Here is a 24106-nt window from a genome sequence, read left to right as displayed (position 1 = left end):
GGACAGATTTTATTCTTTGGAAGTAGACTTTTAAAGCTGTATACAAATATAGTCCCCAGTCAACTTTGCAGCTCACATGAAATTATTTTTTGGCTAATTAAAACATTTATACCCAAACTGAAACTGTGTCTGTGTGCAGTGGCTCCCTATGAGAGGATAATTAAAGTACCCTTTGCAAGATTCTGCGTTAATCTGTCTCGAACACTTTTCAGCTGCACAGTTTTGTGAGGGCATAACATCTTCACTTAGGTAGTGGCATTTTTCCAGAAGTCAGACTTACAAGTTAAATTTAACACTGTGAGCAACATTGACAAAAAGGTTCTGAAACCATAACTTAGTTAATAATTCCACCTACAAAAGATCCCCAGGAAATCCCTCTCTCCAAATTGCTCTGAATCTACATAATAAATGGGGTTAAAAATAACATTTATTTTAGTCCTATTTAAAGAATACACAGATATCTGATTTAATTCAGTGGTCCCTAACCGAGGTTATACTTTGTTACCAGCAATTCAAGTGTCACATCAATACTAATAAAGAATGATATGATTTTGTGAATGAGAATGATTTTTCTTAGTATATTCACATAGACTATAGAAATACGAAACGCATTCCAAAGTGCATGCTTTGGTTGGTACCAAACTGCCATACACCTGCCATAAAACTTATCTGACAAGTACTGCAGAAGAATGGAGTCCAAAGGACAGATCTGACACAGGAGAACTGACAAAGCTTATGCACACTTAAAGAAAAGGAAAAAAATTGAAACACATTGAATGCAAAAAACCCAAACCAAAATAGAAGACATTTAGAAGCCATGTGTGAGAGCACTTCTGAAAATCTGGTAAATGATACCATGATTTCCTGAAATAAAGTGAAATCGGAAAGCTATTTCATTTCTTGAGGCTAATGTCCCTCCTTATACCTATTGTAAATACATTTCCTTTATGCATGCATGTGTGTGTGCATGTGTGGCATTCTCATTCATCAGCACAGGTACACTGATGGTTACATGTTCTTAGAGAAGTATAACCTTCAGTATATATGAAACTTACGGTATTTCTTCACTGGCAATTCTAATGTTTTCAAAAGTTTTAAAATATGCAGCTTTGCAAACCAGGTATTTCACATAAGAATGCATCAGTAAACAACACCGTCATATTAAAAATGTTTTCAATTTGCAATTTTTTGCTACCTTGTAACTGTACGGTGAAGTGAATATTTATAGAGAGTACACCAGGATGCTCACTCATCCGATTTTTTAAACCAAAATTCCAGAAACAATTCAGAATAAGGGCCAGCCCTCCTCAAAATTTTTTGTCTTGGTCTAAATAAGTCAGCATTTCTGAAACACCTACTGAGAACTGTGAATCATCTATAAGGATTTGTTGCTGCAGTTTTTGCAGAACTTAAGTACCTTACTCGTTTATGCAGCTTTTCAATTAAAAATACAGATTCATAATGTTAACCTTAATTTCCAAGTAGCTTTAGACTAATGATAATCAGTAACATAAGTACATAATTATGGTTCATAGATGGTACTGCATATAACACCAGGCCTACATCATTTGCAATAGTGTCCTTTTAGTATGTCAAGTTTAATAAGTTTAATATTCTAATTGAGAGGAAAACATGATAATTGTTGTGTGTACTTATAAATTCTTTCCTCTCTTTTAAACCTTAAGGTTTTCAAAACTTTCACTTAGGAGTGGATTCATTTACATACAGTGTAATTTCTTAACTATTCAAGTATATGATGACCAAAAGCGTTTAAAGGAATAAATATGTCAAAGATACAAAAATACATATCATTCTAATTTACTCCAGTCATTGCATCTTGTTCTCAGAAGAGTTGTTTTCATGATGGAAAACTCCTATATTAATGCATATACAAGTACACTATATTTTTATGTGTGCCTGTGTGTATACTGTACATCTACATACACATCTACAAACATATATACTGATATAGACATACATTCACCACAAAGATCTGTTTAAGGAAATAATGGACACTTCCCCTACTTTCTTTTCAACACTTAAAAATATGCTAAATACCCAGGTTCCAACTAATTAACTGTAGCCTTGACTGTGGCAGATACTCAGCTTGACACCATGGTGTTTGGGTCACAATGTTTTTTCCTGGTACCAATGGACATAATGGCCTGATATAGAAGAAATGCAAGTTCTAGTTCCAGAGAGACATCCTACAAGATGCAACTGCTCACATGAGCACGGGTGGTAGTTTTACACCTTCAAAACAACCTAATTCTTGACAAAGGGAAGAGAGTCCTGGTAGTATCAGAAGTGCCACAATACCTTAAACCTACATACCCTAACCCTTTCAAGTCCAAATGCCTTTTCTCTCAACATTGCTTTGTCATTTACATACCACCGTCCTCTGTGGTCTCTAACAGGCAAAACCAGATCCTGTAGTACTAAATGCCATTATTTCTTAGCAGCAACAGCCACAGCCTCTATAGCTAGGGGATCCCATACCAGAAGGGGTTCATCCGACATGCTGGACGAGGGTTCTGCAGAAACTGTCCGAACAGAGCTGACTCCTGTTAGGGAAACGTTTGACAGGCGCCTTTTCCGTACGCCACTGCAGTTGTTAGGGATTTTAAATGCACATCTCTTATGGTAATTTAGACCACATCCTGAAAAGATAAATTTAAAACCATCTGATTACGGTTTATTACCAGAAAAAGCAAAGAACTTTTTGTTTTGTTCAAAAACAACAAGAATTCAAAAACACAAGCCATATTTTTGATTTAACTTTCTTTCCTCTACTCTACTGGCTTAGCTCCTATATTCTGCCAATTTTTAGAGAAATAATGTTAGAAGCTCCAAAAAGTTGTATCTATAACCAGTGTTTCTTTTTTGATTTTTCAAAAATCTGTGGTTTCAAAGTGCAGGAAATTCCTGTGATCAGCATCTGGGAGGTAAGGAAGTCTTTCACTGCAATGTTATATTCCATTGGATACGGTCTACCAGGAGTCAAATAGTTGTGTCAAAACAAGGAAAGATAGCTATTACAAACTCATATGGATTAACAGTAATCTCAGTTAAATGATCTGAATTAATGTGATATAGAATGAGATAGAGACTCAGGCTCATAAAGGGAAATGTAAGACACAGAAAACCTTTTCTTAAAAATACATATAGACTTTTTTTTTTTTTTTTGCATTTCAGAGCATCTAGGAGACCTCAGAGCAGTAAAAAGGATTTGTTCTTTAATCAATTCATCATTTCAATAGTTCTTACTGTCTCTACCTACTGTAATTCTTTCTTGATGTATAACCAATTTAAAAGCAGCATCAGAGACAACATGCATAAGTGGAACGGAGAGGTCTCTTCTTGAGACTGAAAAATCCCATCTCACTGCAGCTTACCTTCACATTTGAGCCCCTGACGCACCAGTCCCCACAGCATTTCTCCACAATGGTCACAGAAGGCTGGCGCTCGGTACGAATGAACAAAAAGAGCATGGGGCCGGATTTGAAAGTCTTCAAATGTAGCAGAAGCTGTAACAAGGAGATCATTCCAAAAATTAATAAAATTATTACCATAACTAATAGGCTCCTTTACACGGTACTTCACAGAACAAAGCAAACCTCCTTTTGGTAACTGTGATGATGAACTTTGAATTTTATATTGGTCATTGTACTATATTCTGAAGATAAAATAATTAATGATTTACCACCACACTACAATGACTCCCATAAAAGAATAAAGCTGCTTTTACAAAGTCACAAAAGTAACTTCTCTGAGAATATTTTTGCAATAAAACAAAGGAAGATGAATGGACAAGCTATGTAGCCACTTCATAGAAAAGCTTTGTCTCTGAATAGAAATACATTCCTAATTTGCATTTGAGAGAAAAAATAAAAACAAAACAAACAAACAAACAAAAAAAAACAAACAACCCACCCCACCATTGTTCAAAAGGTTCAATTCAAATACACTCCTAAAGATCCAAATACCCTTAGCCTCTGCCTTGTTCCTTGTTAATTAATGAAAAAAGGACCAGAAATCTGCATACCAATCAAGAAAAGGTTTTTAACTAATTAGAGTGGAGTACTAATAAAGACCTATGCCCTGGATTCATTTCCTTCTGTGCACAAAAATGCTGCTTTTAGGCAAAACCTTTCTAAAAATGTCCACAGAAAAACATGTTTCTAGCCCAAACCAATTTCTAGTCTAGGGAACTTTTAATAGAGGTATTTGGAATACCATCACAAAAGTAGGATCCAATGACTTCGCAGATATAAAACTTTATTATTATTATTATTATTATTATTATTATTATTATTATTATTATCCAAATCACCTAACAGTTTCTTTAATTCAGGATTTCATTTTTTTCACAATTATTCTGTTTCTAGTTTTCATAATAAGCCATGTTAAAAAGCTGACTTAATTAATAAAATTAGGACTTCATAAAACAGTTGAATATGTTAGAACATCCCGAATCTGAAATAAAATAGTTTTATATTTATTTAACTACATTAGGCCAGGCAATTTTCAGCCTCAATGGCTTCCAAACACATAAGGATACTTGTTCAAGTATGTTACCTTTCTATTTTTTTTCCACACTACAGTGGTCAAGTTCAATGTTAAGGCAATGCTCACTCTGTAATGGCAATGGTCTCCTTGGTATACTAGAAAACACAACTCATCAAGACATTACTAACTTCTTGTGATTTTACTTTGTCTACTTGAAAGTCAACCACCTTTTCGGTGCATATAGCCAGATGCTTTTCTGCAATCCTGACTGAATCAAAGACTATATGGGAAGGGTCAAGCAATCAAACTTTAAAATATATTTTGATGTTATTTAAAATATAAAAAATATCTATTTTTTATTCACTTGTACAAAGAGAACAAAATACAGGCAATTAACTTCCCTATTTAATTTCATATTGAAGATATATTGTAGGAACTAGTACATCACCTCCCCAGTACATCATTGGTTTGTAGAGTTCAAGAAGGATTCATTTATCCGGGCTTCTATATCAGCATAAAGCCACCAGGAGGAAAAGGTGCCTCTATGGTCCTACCACATATAGATACCCATTGACCTACGACAGCCCAGCAGCTGGATGAGATCAAATTACAGACACGAATGACACTGAACCTAAAGAAAAGTTGTACTGGAGAAGGAGGACAAACACAACACTTTCAGGAGTTCACAGTCATGCTGTAACCTCTCTGAATAGAAAATACATGCGAACATCTGTGCTGGTCAGCCTACAGGTTGGATTCTCCACTCTTGTCTCATATGGAAGCACTGATAGGAATATTTTCTGTCGTCTACTACCAAGGAGTCATTTTGAGCCTTGGTAATTCACACCCTCCATTCCCCTCCGAAACTGTGATACACATGTGAAGACATGGTCTTCACCATTTTGCAATCTCCAGCCATGCATGCTACAACATACCACCTCAGCAATGCAGACCACTGTAAACACATCACTAAACCTTCAAATCGCTTTACTTGTTTTCTTCAGAGTATCAGTCTAAATTCAGAGTCTCAGCCTTTCTGTTCAGGACTCTTGATTCTGGAGTTTGCATAGCATATCTACCTACAGCTTTATGAAGAATATTGCAATTAACATCTCCACTTCTTCACATAACAAAATGATCATGGAGAAGTTATGTATCTGGGAGCCTTCTCAAGGACAAGCATACAAACTGAAGCACCATGTCCTATCAGCTTCCAACAGAACTGCAATGTACACTTCTTTGCTATTATCTCTTTAGTTTGAATTTGCAAATAAAAAATAGAAAACCAAAAAGCTTAATAAAACAAGATACTCTGAGCACGCATTTCTCCCCAAGGAAAAAGACAAGGAAGACCCTACTATAGGACCTTCAAACATGATAGCCATGAATTTCGACAACATAAATGTGAATTTTGGAGATGCACACTTTTTGTTTATAAAAACAAATTTTCCTGAGGTTGTTTCTGAAAGCATACAAGTAATAATCAAAGCACTATTAAAACAAGAGAAATGTGTAAAATAAAACTACTGTAAGTCTCAATCTAGAAAAGTATTTAAGTACATATGTAAGTTTATGCCTATTTCCTTGAATACCTACCTGAAGTTACATATGTATTTAAATTCTATATTGAATAAGATTAAAAATATTTTATCTTTACATTAAAATACTAGCTTTTGAGAAAATAAATATCAATATCAGTGTAGAAGCAAATCTGAAATTAAAACCTCCTACCTCCCTTGCCTTAGGGATCCGATCATTTGGCTCTCTTCCTGAGTCCTGAATTCAGTTCCATTTGAAGCTTTTAAGTGGATGGAAAGTGTTTTGTTCATGAGTGCCATTCTCTCTATCCCCTATCCCCCTTTCACAAATGCTAAAGAAATAATTGATATTCTTTCCATTAAAGCTGTAAACTGAATCTTCCAATCTCCCTGCAAATTAATTAATGTGTTATCATGGCTCATGTTCTTCTAATAAAAAATGTTTCTACTCCCAAGGCAAAAAAAAAGTAATTCAGAAATTACTTTATTATATCTTTTGTTTAGGTCACATTACAAATATATATGATATTGAAAAACCACCACACTTAGCAATAATAACATTAACACAATTTTAGGGAGACAGAAATCAAATGTAAAAAAACCTCCCAAAATACTGAACTCACAGTTGCTGTAACAGTTACTACAAATGCACGTGCAGTATTGCATATGTAGTTTTTCTTCATTTAAATGCCCTTCTTTTTAAATGTGCTTACAATTTCTTGTACAATACATGTTGCAAAACAGAGATTATCAGTTTTTAAAGGAATTGCCTTTCAGTGGAAGCTTAAATTTTGCCTAAGTGTTTAAGCGATTACCAAATTAACACCGGGATTATTGTCTGTGCTGAATTATGTCTGCATTTAAATAGCTCTGCACCAGGTTAGGCTGCTGTTTTCATGGTGACCTCACCCTCCTGTATCTGCTACACCACTGAGTATATACTGGAGTTGAAGCTCAGCAGGGGTGAACTGACCGGCAAAAGTGTTCACTTACCATCAAGTGTGAGAACACCTGAACTGTATTTCTGTGTCAATAAGGGAGCAGGAGCTGAACTGAAGGGTCCTCAAAGCTATATTTGGAAGCTCCAGAAACCAAAGACAGAGGATGGGAAGGCAGGAAACCATTTCAGGGAACAATGAAGGACTGTTTGAGCCTACTTTTGTATGGGGTTTTGGGGAGTGTAGACAAGCATCCCAACAAATCACTATTAGGGGATTTACTCCATAGTTTAAAGATACTCTTAGGTACTACCCATAGAGAAGGTCAGCACAAAATTGAACTTAACAACAAACTGCCAGATGAGGAGCACCAATCCGTTAGTTTAAAAGGTAACTGAGGCAAGTTCTATGATGCTTCCAGCATGATCAGAAAAGGATACCAATGGTAAAAATAAGCAATGAAAATTACTGTTCTTATTCTACATTTCAAAAGTCCTCGCTGCAAAACTGGAATTTACATCATTTTATATAACAATATATTAAAAAAGCCATATTATTTTATTCTGACATAATAAATTAAAAAATAAAAAGGCAGGGAGAAAATATGTATTTTATTTTGAGAAAGCTTTAAATTTGGTAAGTACTGCAGAACATAGCAATAACAATAAAAAACATCATTCGTTCTCCATCTTTTGAAACTGTTTTGGCAACGTTCCAGTCTGTTGAAAGGCATGGAAGTGTCTTGGGTTTTAATTTTTAAGGTAAATAGTGTTTTTCTATGTTTCAGATGTACATGCTCTCATCGGGCTCTGCAGACCAGCATTTTGTTTGCTTGTGTCATGAAATGATGTTATTTCAGAACACTATTCACTCTAACTAGTGTCTCATTAGGACCTGAACTGGAAAAAACTATGTTAATGAGCAAGTTACACAAATCTTTACTCTTTATAAACATGGGTAATTCATGTTTCTTGTTGTGCCACCTGTATGGCATAGTTAACTTTCTATGGCTAAACCTAGAATGGCTTAAATTTTTCAAACATGCAATTCTAGAAGCAGTCATATATGAATTAGGTTCTTCTTTTAAACTGCTTGGATCATCTTGTAATTCATAACTTTTTAAGATTATGCATCCAAAAAGGCTTTCATATAGCAACTAACAATCAAGGTTTTAACTTCCAGAATACTCCTGTTATTCACTGAAAAAAACCCTCTTGATGAAGACATATATTTTTTTCAAATGAAACTGAGACCTTTCTTATTAACAAAAAAGCTTCTCTAATGTCAGGCTATCCTTATACTTTGACAGAGCACTGATGCTGCAAAGGCAGCTTTATGGCTGTATGTAAAATTGTGCAGTGAAAAAGAAGGGGTTCCAAGTATGCCTACAACCATACCCTGAAAAACTTACTACTCTGCAGAAAAGTTTGCAATGTTACATTCTTAATACGATACTGTTACACTGTTAGCTCTCAGGCTAACTTGTCATCATCTATTTAGAGCATTCCTACTATCAGCAAAACAGAGACATTGAAACTACAACAGTTATGACAAGACTATTTCATCAAGTCTGCTGATGACTTGGCTGTTAATGGCGAGTACTCCTTGTTCTGGGCTCAGGAGCAGATCTATCAATCAGCACAGCTGGAAATGTGAACAAAGAAGCCATTGCAACTCAAAGCAGCAAGATCCTGCATTCAGAAAGAGGCAAATTATTTACTGATCATCTTGAGTCCAAAAGGGCTTTGAACTATTAGCAGAGGTGAGGTCCTGCTATTATAAGCAACAGAGCTGCACGTAATGGGAGCTGTCATCGAGCATCCACGTCTCTCATCGTGCAAGAAACCATCAACCACATGATTAGCAACAGCATGCCGTTGTGAAAAGCAGACATTCTTCTGCTACGCTTTCCCATTTGAATGCCTTTAAGAGTAATGTATGCCATGGACTTCTCACAGGCACTTGTAACTGAGTCCTTCCCTACAAGAATTGCTGGCATTCACCACTTAAAAAATAAATATAGCATACAATTATAACACTATTCCACTTAAACCATAACAGTTAATGACTGTATATACTATTTCACTGGGCTAAGAGAAAGCATTTTATTCTTTTTGATATTCCACCCTGGCAAAGACAATCTAAGTTTTCAGAGTTCTATCAAAGTCAGCAGAGCTAGGGCAGTTCATACAAGCCAAAGAGTTGATCTCTGATCTCCATCTTGAAATCTGACACAAAATTAAACTAAGATTATCAAGATCCTGATACATAATGGAAATTATAACTTCCTAACATCTAGACATGTACAGATTTGTAATCACTCTGTTTCTTCATTTGTTCTGCTCGAAAATAGGGAAACTTGGAAAAAGGGGATCTAGTGAGTTTTCTGGATATGTGAGTACTTCAGCACTCTAAATTTTGCATGCAGGAAAATCCTTCTAATCCAACAAGTATCATTTTGTTTTCCTTATCTGTTATTGTTTTATCCAAATTATTTAAGTAAAAAAGAGCTTGAATTACTAACGCTAACAGTTGGCAGGTAATCGGCTGTAGGAGGCAGGAATGGAGGGGGAGATAAATTTTCAGACTTGAATTTTGAACTCTCAAAGAAGCGTGCTACTTGCTAACTGCAATGGAACTGGCTAGTTGAAATTTTTTGAAACATCCAGACTAAGGAGCAGTGGCATATCCTCAGTCCTTCAGTGACAGAGGCAGGAAACTGAAATATCAGCAACATGGCTGATCACAAAGTTGTGCTTCTGTATGTGGACTATTTAGTTTGGAAACACTGTGAACCTGTGGGTCTAGAAAGAAAAGAAGGTCCCCAAAAAGATGCAGTCATTTCAGGAGGAGGAAGGGAGACTGTAAAACTAAGGTGAACATCCTGCTTAGAGGTAAGATGCTGAAGTGGGGGAAGATCCAAGAGTTCAGGGAGATGGAGGTCAGGGTACATCCATGCATTTTGGTTGGTGACATACAAGACTTGGAGCTGCAAGCAGTAGGACAGCAGGAACAAACATGAGGTTGTGCCCAGCCTTCCCTGGAGCTACCGAATGTAAGGCTGGGAAGGGAGCAAATGAGCCAGCGTGGAAGGCATCCAGTAAGGTAAATGCTTTGATCTCCTTTGAAATAAAATCCACTATGTAGATTCACTACAGATTATTGTTTAAATCTCACATCATGGGTGAGGTAATGCAAACAATAAATCGTAGGAGATAATAAACCATTTGCAATCATTTGTCCAATGCTAGCTCAGGCTTTTACAGAGAATTTTAATAAAAAAATAACTTTTATGGGTCAATAAGCTTGATTCACGTGTACATTCTGAAGTTCAACTCTAATGGACTTCTATTCATTTGAGAATGATTCCACAGTTTCAAACCTGCAAATTGTACAGTACCGTAGGCTTTATATTCTTTTGAAATCCTGGCACAGAATTATTTCTTTTTGAATTTACTCATTTTTCACTCAAGTGGAAAAATCTGCAACACCTTAGTTCATGGATTGGCTGGAAGAGACCCTCAAGATCGTCAAGTCCAAACATTAACCAAACTCTGGCATTAAACCGTGTTCCTAAAATCCTCATATGTATGTCCTTTAAACACCTCCAGGAATGGTGATTCCACCACTTCCCTGGGCAGCCTGTTCCAATGCCTGACAACCCTTTCCATGAAGACATTTTTTCTAATAGCCAACATAAACCTCCCCTGGTGCAACCTGAGGCCATTTCCTCTTGTCCTATCACTTACTAGTTAGGAGAAGAGACCAACACCCTCCATGCTACAACCTCCTTTCGGGTAGTTGTAGACAGCAATAAGGTCTCCTCTCAGCCTCCTTTTCTCCAGGCTAAACAGCCCCAGTTCCCTCAGCTGCCTCCCATCAGACTTGTGCTCCAGACCCTTCACCAGCTTTGTTGACCAGCTTCTCTGAACTCCCTCCAGCACCTCAGTGTCTTTCCTCTAGTGAGGGGCCCAAAACTGAACACAGGATTCAAGGTGTGGCCTCACCAAAGCTGAGTACAGTGGGACAATCACTTCCCTCGTCCTGCTGGCCACACTATTTTTCATGCACGCCAGGATGCTGTTGGCCTTTTTAGCCACCTGGGCACACTGCTGGCTCATATTCAGACAACTGTCAATGCACATCCCCAGGGCCTTTTCTACGAGGCAGCTTTCCAGCCACACTTCCCTGAGCCTGTAGTGCTGCCTGGGGTTGTTGTGACCGAAGTGCAGGACCTGGCACTTGGCCTTGTTGAACCTCATACAGCTGGCCTCAGCCCAATGATCCAGCTGGTCCAGATCCCTCTGTACGGCCATCCTACTCTCCAGCAGATCAACACACCCACCCAATTTGGTGTCATGTGCAAACTTACTTAGATTGCACTCAGTCCCTCATCCAGATCATTGATAAAGATATTAAAGAGAACTGGCCCAGTACTGAGCCCTGGGGAACACCACTAGTGACCAGCCGCCAACTGGATTATACTTCATTCACCACAATATTTTGGGCCCGACCATCCAGCCAGTTCTTTACCCAGAGAAGAGTACGCTTGTCCATGACAGTTTCTCCAGGAGAATGTTGTGGGAAACAGTGTCAAAGGTTTTACTGAAGTCTAAGTACACAACATGAACTAGGTCACCTAGTCATAAGAGGAGATCAGGTTGGTCAAGCAGGACCTGCCTTTCATAAACTCATGCTGACTGGGCATGATCACTTGGTTGTCTTATATGTGCTCTGAATTGTGGTTGATTTTTTAAAATGGATTACAACAATTCAAGAATGACTCAACATGGAAACATTTCCAGTGCCTCGCCAGGTAGATCTGAAAGTCAAAGATAAGCAAAATGTTTAGAGAATATATTGGTGCCCCACTGAAGATAACAAAAGTGTCCTACTGACTTAATAAGTTTACTCAGGATTTCACCCATGCACAAAAATAAATGGGACTGAAATTAACATTGGAAAATGGCGACACTAATATTCCTCACTTGACATTGTGTTCAATTTCTGTGAGACCAACTCAAAAAGAAGGATGGTAAGAGGGAAAACCTGTTGGATAAGAAAAACCACTGAAGGTATGGAAGAGACTTCCATATAAGGAGAGATTAAAGACTGTAATTGTTTCATTTGGAGAGGAAATGAGTAAGAGTTTACTGGAGTCAAGAAGAGGAAGCAAAAAAAAAAAAACACCAAACCAAAAAACCACAAACCAGGAAAAAAACAGAATAACCTTCTGCACCAACAAACTCGAGTGATAGGAGTTTTTATGTCCTAAGAAGCAGGCAAGATCTCCAAACTTATTTTTGGCAATGAGTCACATCTTAACTAGGTTAACAAAAACATTCTTGGGGCCTCTTCAAGAGTCAGCATGAGCCAGATTTCAGTTGGAATAACAGTATCTCCAGGTTTGAATCATGCTACCAAACAGCAGTTGCAACCTGTGGCAGTTCCTGAGTCTCTTCCTCAGTTTCCGTTTCGAGTTGTTATATTCCCCAAGGGAAAATGGTTTGCTTGTTTGTGCTCAGATCTGCTTTAGCTACAAACCTCAAGCACTTCCTAAAAGGAGATTTGTATCTTACCACAAAGGGGTGCAAACACCATTTATTGGAAATAACCATGAGACTGTGCATTGCTATTAGCTCCTTCAAAATACCAAAGCCAGCAGTCAGCCAACAAAAGTAAATTTTATGAACTTAAAAGTGACATTGAAAGACTTTTTTTGTTTTTTCTTTTACATAAGCCATATTTAGTTTTAAATCTACTGAAGCAATGAGTTATTGAGATCATTAATTCAGAGAGACTGAAAGATTAGAATGAACTTCCAAACAGTAGATCTTTCTCCTGACATATATCCAAGCAGTGTAGAATACAGTGTTGACAGGTTAAAAACACACCTCTTCTGATAGGCAAGTTATTCCAAGTGGCTTACCTTTTATCCTTTCACTATGCACCTCTCCAAATAATTTACAGCTATATTCTCCATTCAAGATTCCTATCAATTAACAAATACTCCAATACAAGTGTTTGGACAATCATGTACCAGTCAATAAACTGTCTAACAAATTTATCAAATAGAAATGTATATGACAAATCAAAGTGTGTTCTGCTTAGCCTAAGTAAGGCTTGTTCCCTGTTACATGATGTAGCTATTGAAAATGAAGTGTGAGAGGTAGTTATTTGGTGGAAGAGGATGGAGTCTGGTGAGGAAAAGAGAAATCTTCGCATTTTGGCAGTTTTACGATTTGAGTCTGTGTTAGTAGCAGAAACAACTGAAAGAATATAAAGACCTGAGAAAAGGAGAAAGGAAACTTAATTGAAGTTTTCTTACTCACATACTCAAAAAAGACAATTCAATTTTTTTAAAGAGGTGAACATTTTTTTTCTAATATATAAGCTCAAGTGAACCTATAGTGGTGACCTCCAAACTGGGGTGCACACACCTCTGGATGTGCACAAGACACTCCATTAGGGCGCAGGAAAAAAATACTAGAACTTCAGCAACACATGCAAGTTATAAATGCAGATGCCCGTGCTCTGCCACAAAAGATTCTCTGAAGCACAGAGGAGGTGACAAGGACAGATAATACAAACGCAGTGACATTATAAGCATTTTCTGGTTTGTCTCTATTACTTTCCTAAGAATTCCAAGACTTCTGTTTGCTTTTCTGGAACTTCTCTTGAACTTCTCAGAGCCTCTTATAGCAGAAAAATCAATACATTCTCCTGACAATTCTTATTGATCTATACTGAATTTCATCTGGGGTGACACTGACACTTCACTAGTCATGCTTTCTAGATCATTTATGAATGTATTTAACAGCACAGACCTAAGAACCTCTGCTAGTGACCCACTTCCACTGTGAAAACAGCATGTATTTGTACCCTTTGTTTTCTAAGTCATAAATAGTTATTTATCCATTTGAGCATCTATCTCCTTCTTTCATGAAAGCATAGTTTCTTTATAAGCCTTTGAAAAAGAAATTGTTTGTATGACTTCTGGAAAACCAAGTAGGCCATCTCAACTGAAGAGAAAACTTGATATTATTATTAAACAGCACACAAAATAAAAATGTCCCATCTCCAAAAACTGGACAATTAAAGGTGAAACAATGTAGCCTGTGAGATCTATTAGCTTGCAGGGGAACAGCGACCTCCCCTAAAAAGGTCCTGTTCTGAGAGGATTTGTGTATTTTCTCTCAAGGATTCAGCTTCTCTATCAGTAGTATTTTTTCTAACATTTAGTTTAATTTTTTCTTTTTTATAAATACAAAATGACATTGCTTATGATTACCAAATAACAAGCTTTAAAATTACATCTAAAATCTTGACATGAATGAGAAATTATAAGTTCAAAATCTTACTTAAAATGTAAATGTTCCTATGGAGAACTTACTGTCTTGCAATCCACATTCAAAAAATTTTGCAATTATTTTAGATTTTCTGCTGCTGAAATAATAATTAAATACTAAAAACAAATAGAAAGACCCAAGGAAGAATAACTAGCATGGTCTGTATTTCTGAAAGAGCACTAGAAGCAAAGATGACACATTAACTGCTTCTCTACTAACAATCATTTTACTTAGTGCATACTGTTGATGATGCTGCCAAAGAATATAAGGAAGTGATGTTGATAGGATATCTGTTTTTTTCATCCTGTTTTTACCTACTCTCTCCTGCAGCAGAAAGAAAAAAAAATGGTAAGGCAATATGGGAGGGGGAATTCAGAAAGATTCTGCTGATGTAGAAAAACTAAAAATCTTGAAGTCTGTATCAGAGGGTAACAATTATAACATTTATGAGCTGAAGACAATGAGGAAAAATAAAAACATAGAAGAAGAGACTCTTTTAGTCCTAAGCATTTCGAACTCAGTCATCTATCTGAAATTCATGATCCAAGAATGATGTTGGCTAATGAACAGTGAGGGATACAAAATCAATCTACTTTAATCTAATCAGTAGTGAGTCTTAACTCTACAGAACTATGAAAAAAGATGACAGCTAGACACAATTAAAAGGATATAGAAGAAGAATAATTTTAAAATATATCACTTCAGACAGGACAGAGAAAAGATAGTTGTATTTCTCAAAGACACGAGAGTGTGTTAACATAGCAGTGAAGACACCATGAGAGCAATGCTTTTCAATTGCAACAAAGCAAAGTCAAGAACTTTGACCAACTGTATATGTAACATAAAATGATGTTCAAAGATATAACATCATAATGTTTATCTCAAGGAGCTTGCAATTGGACTAACATTACAATCCAGTTGATATATAGCATTTACTATAACTGCATAGTTATCCACAGCTTTTATCCAGTTCAACATATTTTATCATATACAAGAGAGTATAAACTGTACTGAATCCAAATAAAATGTCAGCATCTAACGATCAGATGGTGTACCGTCTATATGACATTAAAACAGAAACAGCTTCTTAACAAAAGCAGTGGATCAATTCCCACCCTCATCAGCTCAGCAAGGGAATATAAAATAGCTGCTATTTGACTCTTGCTTCAGGAATCCTGCCATGTTGAGCACAACTGCTCACAGCAAGCAGATGAAGTACATTCCACTAATTGACACAAGATGCTAACATTTCATCCTCTGCCTTCCAGTGGCTGGCAAAGATCTCTTACATCCCAATGTAATTCTGCCTCAGTAAAAACAGATAGAATTTTTATAAGCAAACTCATATTAAAACTATAAATATTTTTTTTTCCTTCTATATAACATGAAAAGCAGCTTTACACAGCAGCTTTTATTAAACTTTCATGAACAAGGTATAACACAGGACATAAACTATGCTGGCAAGAAAGTAAGTCTGAAGGCGTCTGAAGTAATTGTTTCCTCGAAGGCCTTGAAAAATGGAACTCAAAAAGAGTCAGCGTATAGATGTACACAACCACAGCAACTCTTATTTATCAGCTTGTTCTACAGAGTATGTGCTTCCATTTAAGGGAAAAATGGCAAATACGCTTCACCTGAAAAAGTTCACAAATACACAGATGAAGTGGTTGTGGTTGCATCTGTAGACAGCTTGAAATAAAAACTTAATGCAATCTTCATTTTAGAAAGAGGTTAATTAATCTACAATCCAGATTTCATGTAATAACTTAATGTAAAAACTTATCAACTATTTAACTTCTCCAGAAATAAAGAGTATGAAGGACTGTACATCTCGATCATTAATATGGCTTTTTTTGCCTTAACAAACAGCAGCTGAAATAAATAATTTTTAAAGTCTAGTCCAATTATAGCAAACAGCTTCAAAAACCAGGAGTAAAGCTTAAAGAAGGCAGTGTAAGAGAGCAAGCATATTTCATTCAAGCATATTTCACTGGTCAGGTTGAAGCTTGTAGCAAATGCTACTTAATCACATCAAGACTGAAAAACACTTTTCAGCTTAAGCTCACCTTACATAAATTGACTTACTGCTCTTCAGCAAACAGTAAGACTGCATTTTAAAGAGAGACCTACAGAGATGCAATTTTTGCTTTCTCTTCCTTCCACTGTTTATGAATGACTGACTACTCATTTGCAGCTGCCTTTGATGATAACTCCGACTGCAACTTTTGGGCTGCCTACTAATTTTTGAGAGTATTCTAAATCAAAAAGAACCCTTCCTACAAATACAACTTGATAAAATCCTTTCTGCAAAGATTTGGATTCTTTTTTAGTCTGAAATGCAATTTAATTAAGGAAATGTTGGATTCAATGAACACATTACTAGAGACTTCCACAGCACTAGTAACGGACTTTCCTCTTCTGAGCATCAGGAGACCAGGTGCGCTTCTCTAACATTTTGGAGAAGAAATGAAATAGAAAATGCACAGCTAAGAAAACAGCAGCATGACAAGTAATACTTTACTGACAGAATGGTGATTCTGTCAGTATTGGTGATACTGTTCAATGAATGCCCTGGTATGCAGCCTAATAAACTACCTGAGTTCAACATACAAATTCGTAATTTTAATACATTTCTGAAGTGTCCCCATAACTCCTATACAAACACTATCAGAATGCCAGGTAGTCAACAAAACCAAAATGTTAAAACAGACAATATTTTAAAAATACATAAAATAAAAGGAAGAAAACACTATAGGATGTAAAATTAAAACTGTATTTATGAGGGCTACTAACATTCAGAACAAAAGTTCCCTTTCCTTCTTTTAATGTGCAGTTGACTGAGTCTGTAACTCAACGTGCCCTTTTGCTTCCACTCTCAGAATAATGCCTGACCTTTCACTTCTAAACTGCCAGAATCTATATTGACACTGAACGACAATGAATCTGGCTGACTGCCATGGCCAGTGCTTATCTCCTCTGGACCAGTCAGCCGCCATACAGACATTTGTTCCGCAAGTTATGCGATTCTTACACTCCATTAAAATCCAAAAACATAATGTAGCAATGCAAAATACAAGTAATAATGTTCATTACGAATATAAAAGCACCTTAAGTGTTGCATTCTGAGCTGATTAAATTTCTTGTGTTTCACCAGAAACCTCTAATTTTACCACAAACTCCTTCAGTTATATTGTATGACATTCGCAGGTACAATTTTCCTTCCCAAAATGGACTGAAGTGCTTCAGCTACAATGAGCAGCTCCTCTCGACTATAAATTCTTCTAGATAAGTTTTTGTATCTTTCAAGAACCTGTAATGTAAGCTCTAAACCAGAAGATGATCATATTCATTATTCCTCAAACTGATAAGAACATTAAGTACAATTAAAAAAAAAAAAAACAAAACAAAACAAACCACAGGCTGTTCAGCCTTTACAAAAGACCTTGTAATTAAGTAAACAACAACAGGAAAACACATAGTATTAGGATATGAACTGATTACTAGGACTGACAGTTCAGCTTTCTCTACCCTGACATGTGCAACAAAAAATGAATGCGCTGGATCAGTATAGCTTTTGACATCAGATATCAGTGCCTCAGGGGATGTTTAGCCACAGCGCAGAGTTTTCAGCAGCAAAGTTGTGGCAGTAACGCTATGTTCTACTGCTCCTTTCAGACATGCCGTTCAAAAATAATTGCCGTAATATATCTTGAATTTACAGAACTTTAGAATGCATATTCTGTTTAGATATTTGTAATGTACTCTAGAAATAAAACACTTCAACCAGTTCAACATAAGCACCTGAATATATCTTGCATTCCTTTTGTCCTTCCCACTGCTGAAGTGCTCAATATCATCCACCATTGTGCTCAAGGCCAATCTCTTATGTTTTCAAAGAGGTTTTTCCTCCCTTCAAAAATAAATTTTCAAGGCATATCCAAATTATTATAATGAAAAAAATTCTTACGGCCCTGTATTCAGGTAGACTGGTGTTTTTTTAATTAAAAAGGAGACAAGAGGAGACCAGACTAGTCAGAAGAGACCAGACCAGTCTCTTCAAGAAGAAACTAGACAGCACACTCATACATATGGTGTGAACTGTGGGGCTGTCATATGCAGGAACAGGAGTTAGATTTAATGATCGTTGTGGGTCCCTTCCAATGCAGGACCTTCTATGATTCTAAACAGGATCAAAAGAAAATAAACCCATTGCACATGCTTCTCTCTTCTTCATATATATGTATATTTTACAGCACAATGTTTCTGTTCTCATAACCCATCTTCAGCTAATTTGTGATGCACCATTGTAAAAAATCTATAATAATTTGAAACTATGTCTGAATATATTTCAGTTAAAACTGCCTGCATTAATTTGAATACTTCCCTGAACATTTCAGACTGTTAATATAGTTCTCACTCTTTTCCAGTATTGCAGAACTGGGAATACCTTTCTCCCCTCTGTGACATGGGAATTTTACCATTGCGGAAATGAATTGCTACATTTAGCAAAGTCTCATCTCTGGGAGGACACTGATGCTCTTGAGTGTTTATGGAGGAAATGTATTTAAATTCTTGTGTAATTTGAGACATGGACTGAAGGCTTTCATGTATCAGGCCATGATGTTGCAAGTTTCATTTGCTGTCATTTGATTTAGAAAGAAAGTCTACCAAGCACAGTGTTGTCTAGTGAAAAACACTGAACTGTTAGCAGATGAGTCTAACTAAACCCAGCAATTTCTGCAATGTTTAAGTTAATATGTGGCTGAGGGAAGGAAACCATTCCCAATTCTATAATATTAGAATAGGCACTGCGTGGCTGATCTTTTATATACTCTTACTGTGTGGTGTTAGGAGCTGGTATTACAGCATGTCAATATAGAAAACATGCCTTAACAATTACTCTTCACAGCAAACTCCTCCAGTAGCACAGGAAGAACACTGAAAGCAGACACAAGTTGACAAAAGTTGAGATTCCAGCTTCAGGAAATCACACTGGGGAATCTTTTTTTTAAAAAAAAGCCTGTTTCAGTGTTTCATTAAAGAAATCCAAACAGTTAGTCTAAGAAGCAGCTTTCATCAACTAACTACATCACTTTAAAACCTCATATGTGCAACAGTACTGGCAGAAAGGCACTTAAGTGAATGTAATCTACAAAGATAAGTTACATGAAGAGATATGAAATAATATTTCTTGCTGAAATCATACCACTGTAACTGGGGAGGGAAAGAGTCCTCAACTTTAGAACAACATGAACTAGATACTCAAGCTGTGGTTCTCCATGAAGCCACACATAATTTTCGGATTATCAAAGTAGTACCAGAAGAGAACACATCATTTTTGGAGAAAAAGACGGATGAGAAATTGTAAACAATGGTTATTAATAAGAGGAATTGTGATATCTCACATTTTCTTTCCCAGTACTTTAGTAAAAGTAATAAGCAATAGAACTGTTGGCCTTTAAAGCTAAAATTTTGATAATATTTAATATATTCATTGCTTGAAATAACAAAATCATAAAACTCCTACAATTTTCTTTGGCATTTTTTTGCTATTATATAAGAGTCTTATATGCCAGAAAAGACAGTGTATCTGAAAATGAACACCTATTTAGTTTTACAGAATAGCGTTACAAAATGCATTATGCTTTTATTGAGAACCTAAAGGCCACAAAGTAAGAGAAAAGAAACTTTCCTGATTGCATGTACTATTGCAATAATTTCTCCTATCCATTATCAGCCACTCTCGAGTACTGTGCACTGTGTCCAGCTCTGGGCTCCCTAGTCCAAAAGAGACTTAATCTAAGAAATCTAATCTAATTCATAATCTAAAACCTGGTAATTTGCCATCTTTTGCACAAGCTCAGAGTACATTTCTGGTATGCATCATCAAACATATTGGATTAACATTGTCCATACTTGATTATTTGATAGCAATATCACTACTTAGGGCATATTTTTTTTAAGTACTTTGTACTGTTTTAAATCTATTGCCTCTGAAGCTAGTTTTAAAATAAGTGCTTTTAAAAAGAATACTTTGTCAGCTTTGGTAATACTATAAATACACGTCTATCTGCATAAGAACTAGATAACAATTTTTCATTGCTACGGAATGAAAGGCCAAAGGAAGACTTTCAAATCTTTTGGCAGAGAGGAGAAAAATGCTTTCTTCAATTGTTCAGTAAAAACATGGAAACAAAATCAGAGTCTTTGGGCCATATGGAATTGAGAAACCAGTATACCTTGTTGGAAGAACCTTAAGATTCCTCAACTCTGACATGTATGTAAAAAAAGCCACTTCATTTTAGTGAGGACATGAGTGATGGCTGTAGTTAAGATTATATAAATTAAGCACTCTCAAAATAACACATGAAATACCTTTCAGCACTGGATTGGTGTATGGTCAAAGATATAGTAATACTTCTCCCTTAAATTTTCCAGAAGTAGATATACTAGAGCAGAGGCTGGTTGGGGAACAGGACACAAGGCCCAAATGGAACAAGAAACAGAAAGAAACTAATTCTGTTACTAACTACTGCTAATAGTACGATAAAACTGAAACAAGGACTGTTCTCAGGCTTTAGAACTACTGATCACTTTCAGTGAAAACAAGTTAACAAAATCAAGAATTAAAGCCTCAGAAATGCTATGACTATGCAGGTATGATCACACCCTATTTCCTGTAAAACTATGAAAGAGTATGCAAAAAAATTATAACATACTTAAGTCTCAATACATCATAATCTTACCCGTGCATTTTGTATTATAAATTTATTCAAGATACAACAATTGTATTAATCTATGAATTGCCTCCATTACAATGACCTTCTAAATGATTTGGATTCCCTAAATTCCCTATTTTCTTTTTCTTTTTTTTAACCTGTCAAGACACACTGCTACTGTTGCACAACATTTGATACAGTTGATACAATGAGAGAATTGCAAACTGGAACCAGTCTATCACAGAAATGACATAAATCAATAACAAGAAAGTAATAAACAAAGGTTAATTTCTTTCATGAGTTCATCATAAATAAAACCAGATAAAATGATACAGCTGTTCAATACTGTCAACAACTGTATAAGAGAATTACTAGGAAGTGTATAATAGTGAACTTTGGGGACTTACCTTTAGCTGGTATCTGGTTGCTAGAACACAGTACAACAGTACTTTGTGATATTAAAAATTCCGGGCCTTCAGCCAGCAATGGAGGGTGAAGGGAAAAAAATATATGGACCTCAGGCAATTGTACGTACCACCCACACTTTCACACAGTGCTGGTTTAATAGGCTTCCTCTAAATCTTGCAGAGTTGCCTATGCTTGACCAGTTTTGTAGAGAGACGCTTCACATAAAAAATAAAATAATTAATCCCCTAATGCTCTTGAACAGCATAGTTCTCCTTTATCACTTGCAAGTCTTGAAGATTTAAACAGCTATTTACCTAATTTTGGCAAACTGGAAGATATAAACAATACATCAAATAAAGCACTAAATTCCTTGTGGGTTTTTTTTCCGCTGTATCTGATTTACTGATCTGGAGTGATTATTTTCAGCAGAAAATATGAAACAGAGATAACTGGTATCTTTTCAAAAGGGAAATATTTGTTTCCTGATATGGAAAGGATGAGTGATGACTTAAGGGAATTACCTGCATTATTCCTTATTGTACATCTTCCCATTTTAATCAAAGAGTATGGAATAGGGTCCTATCAAAGAAAACTATATTTAAAAGTTCAGTTGGCTTAGGTTATGTGGCTTACATCTTACCTCCATGCTTCAGAACCCCTTAGGGCTCTGGCTTTCTCTGCACTAACCCTGCACTCTTCTATAGATTAAATTTCTACTTTTATATGACATACGTCTCTCCCTATTTTAAATGTCTTTCCAGATGCTCTAACCGCATGTTCCAGCAGCAAAAATAAAGTCCTTCGGCCATGTTCTAAGCTTCATTTATCAAATAGTACACCTTTATATCTTAACAATTCCAGCATTCACTCTACTGCATACCCTTGTAAACTTTGGACAATTCTTAGTCACATACCTCATCCTTTCTTTGACAAGTTCTATTGACACATAACAGCATCCCCAGAATTCCTCTACATTCCAGTCACATAATTGGTGCTTATTTCCTACTTTAGTCAGAGTAATCCACTCTTCACGGCCACTCTGCCAAACACTCTGCCACATGGCCAAACATGCTCCTTCAATCCATTTGACATTTCATTGCCTACAAAATTTTGCCTTTCACCTCATGATTCACTCATACTAATCTCTTCTTACATCTCTTCACCTGATAGCCACTTTAAGACTATAACTTTCATTCTCTGGCTTTGCATGGACTTATATTATCAACTTGTCTCCTCTGACTTTTCTATTTCCTAGGCACTAAATCGTTATTTTCTCATGTTCCACCTTTTCACCTTCCGCACCATCATTTATACCTGTCACACAATCAATAGTCCTGTACAACAAGCATCCAAGCACTCCTTGTGGACAGTCATCCATAAATAATATAGATTTGTATAATTTTATTTTCTTCCCCACCTAGAATTTTTCTTCTCCCTTCCTTTCCTAGTTTTAAAAATAAGTCACATAAGGAGTCAGAGCAGCCCTGGCAGGCATTGTTAAGTAGGGCTTTGAAAAAGCACTTACTCCATTTCCAGTGGACATTTTTATGGCACTTCAGATATACTACATCTAAAAATCCTTACTTTAGAAGAAGCCAGGTCACTGTTAGCAAGAATGGCCTTGACAATTCCTTCACAGGTAATTATGAACTGACTGCATCGACTAAAAGAAAAAATGTATACTCTATCCATCTAAATATTAAACTGTGGATATTTCATGCAAGATATGTGAGGATCATTTCTGATCTTCAAGCTACTCTGTTAATTAAGTAAATGTTAAAATATTTATTGCTTTTTGTTGTTACTTGTTACATTTGGTTTCTACTATGTCTACTGTGCTTCTTTGTAAAGGATTGTGCTGCTGCACAGGATGATATTTTCCTCTAAAAATGTAGATAGAAATATACGTTTCAATTGCTTATTAAAATAACCTGATGCTTAACTAGTAATATGGACAAAATAAGGCTGTTCTAAAGTATACAGTGCAATTAAAAAAAAAAAAAAAACAAACTAATAGGCATAATGTGTCTATACACATCTGAGTAAGATTTTGATCCAGCATAGGTCAAAGTCCATGCAAACAAAATGTCCTTTTTCTTGAATCCTATCTGGGTCAAAAACACTGTGGAAGTTCTTGGTTGCAAAAGCATGACAGTAATTTCCATTGGTTTTAATTACCTGACAAGACAACTTCAACTAGGTCTCCTTCCTGGATATCTGCAGCTGATTTCACCAACTGGAGAATGTTTTCAGAGGTAGGGTCATGGCGGAATAGCAGAATTTTGTCGTACATTCCATAGAAACCACATTCAGGAAACTGCAAATACAAACCCAAGAGAATTTACTACACTGTAAAATACATAACTGTAAAATACAATCGATACAAATAAATTCTGAGGGCAGACTAGACCATTCCTCACACTAGTATCAAACAGGATACATATTTTTTCATATATGACATCATTTATCACTATATTCTGAAAATGGCTTTTCCACCAAGCAAGTAAGTTCATTTGTCTTTCTCTTCCTCTGTGAGCAATGTGGTATCCACTAGGAAAGGAAAGAGATGTGACTGCATCCCTTAGTTCCTGCTGATAACTTTTGCAAAGACAAGTTCCTGAGCAAGGTGATCTAATTAGACCTTC

General features: G+C 36.2%; 1 protein-coding gene across 6 annotated transcripts in view; it reads right to left on the bottom strand.

Annotated features, from left to right (window-relative positions):
• PRKD1 (protein kinase D1) overlaps positions 1-24106 on the bottom strand; it is a 136847-nt gene that overhangs the window by 40413 nt on the left and 72328 nt on the right. For 3 of the 6 annotated variants that reach the window (XM_082058854.1, XM_082058855.1, XM_082058858.1), the window contains exons 2-3: positions 3396-3527; positions 2500-2660 (exon numbers count right to left, since the gene is read on the bottom strand). In XM_082058854.1, the coding sequence (XP_081914980.1) occupies positions 2500-2660; positions 3396-3527 (293 nt within the window). Of the gene's footprint in view, positions 1-2499; positions 2661-3395; positions 3528-23639; positions 23779-24106 lie in introns of those variants that run through there. The other 3 variants (XM_082058856.1, XM_082058857.1, XM_082058859.1) reach the window with 2 other exon arrangements.

The sequence above is a fragment of the Streptopelia decaocto genome, assembly GCF_964273445.1.
Source record: "Streptopelia decaocto genome assembly, chromosome: 7".
NCBI lineage: Eukaryota > Metazoa > Chordata > Aves > Columbiformes > Columbidae > Streptopelia > Streptopelia decaocto.
This window is presented reverse-complemented; position numbering and strand designations above follow the sequence as displayed.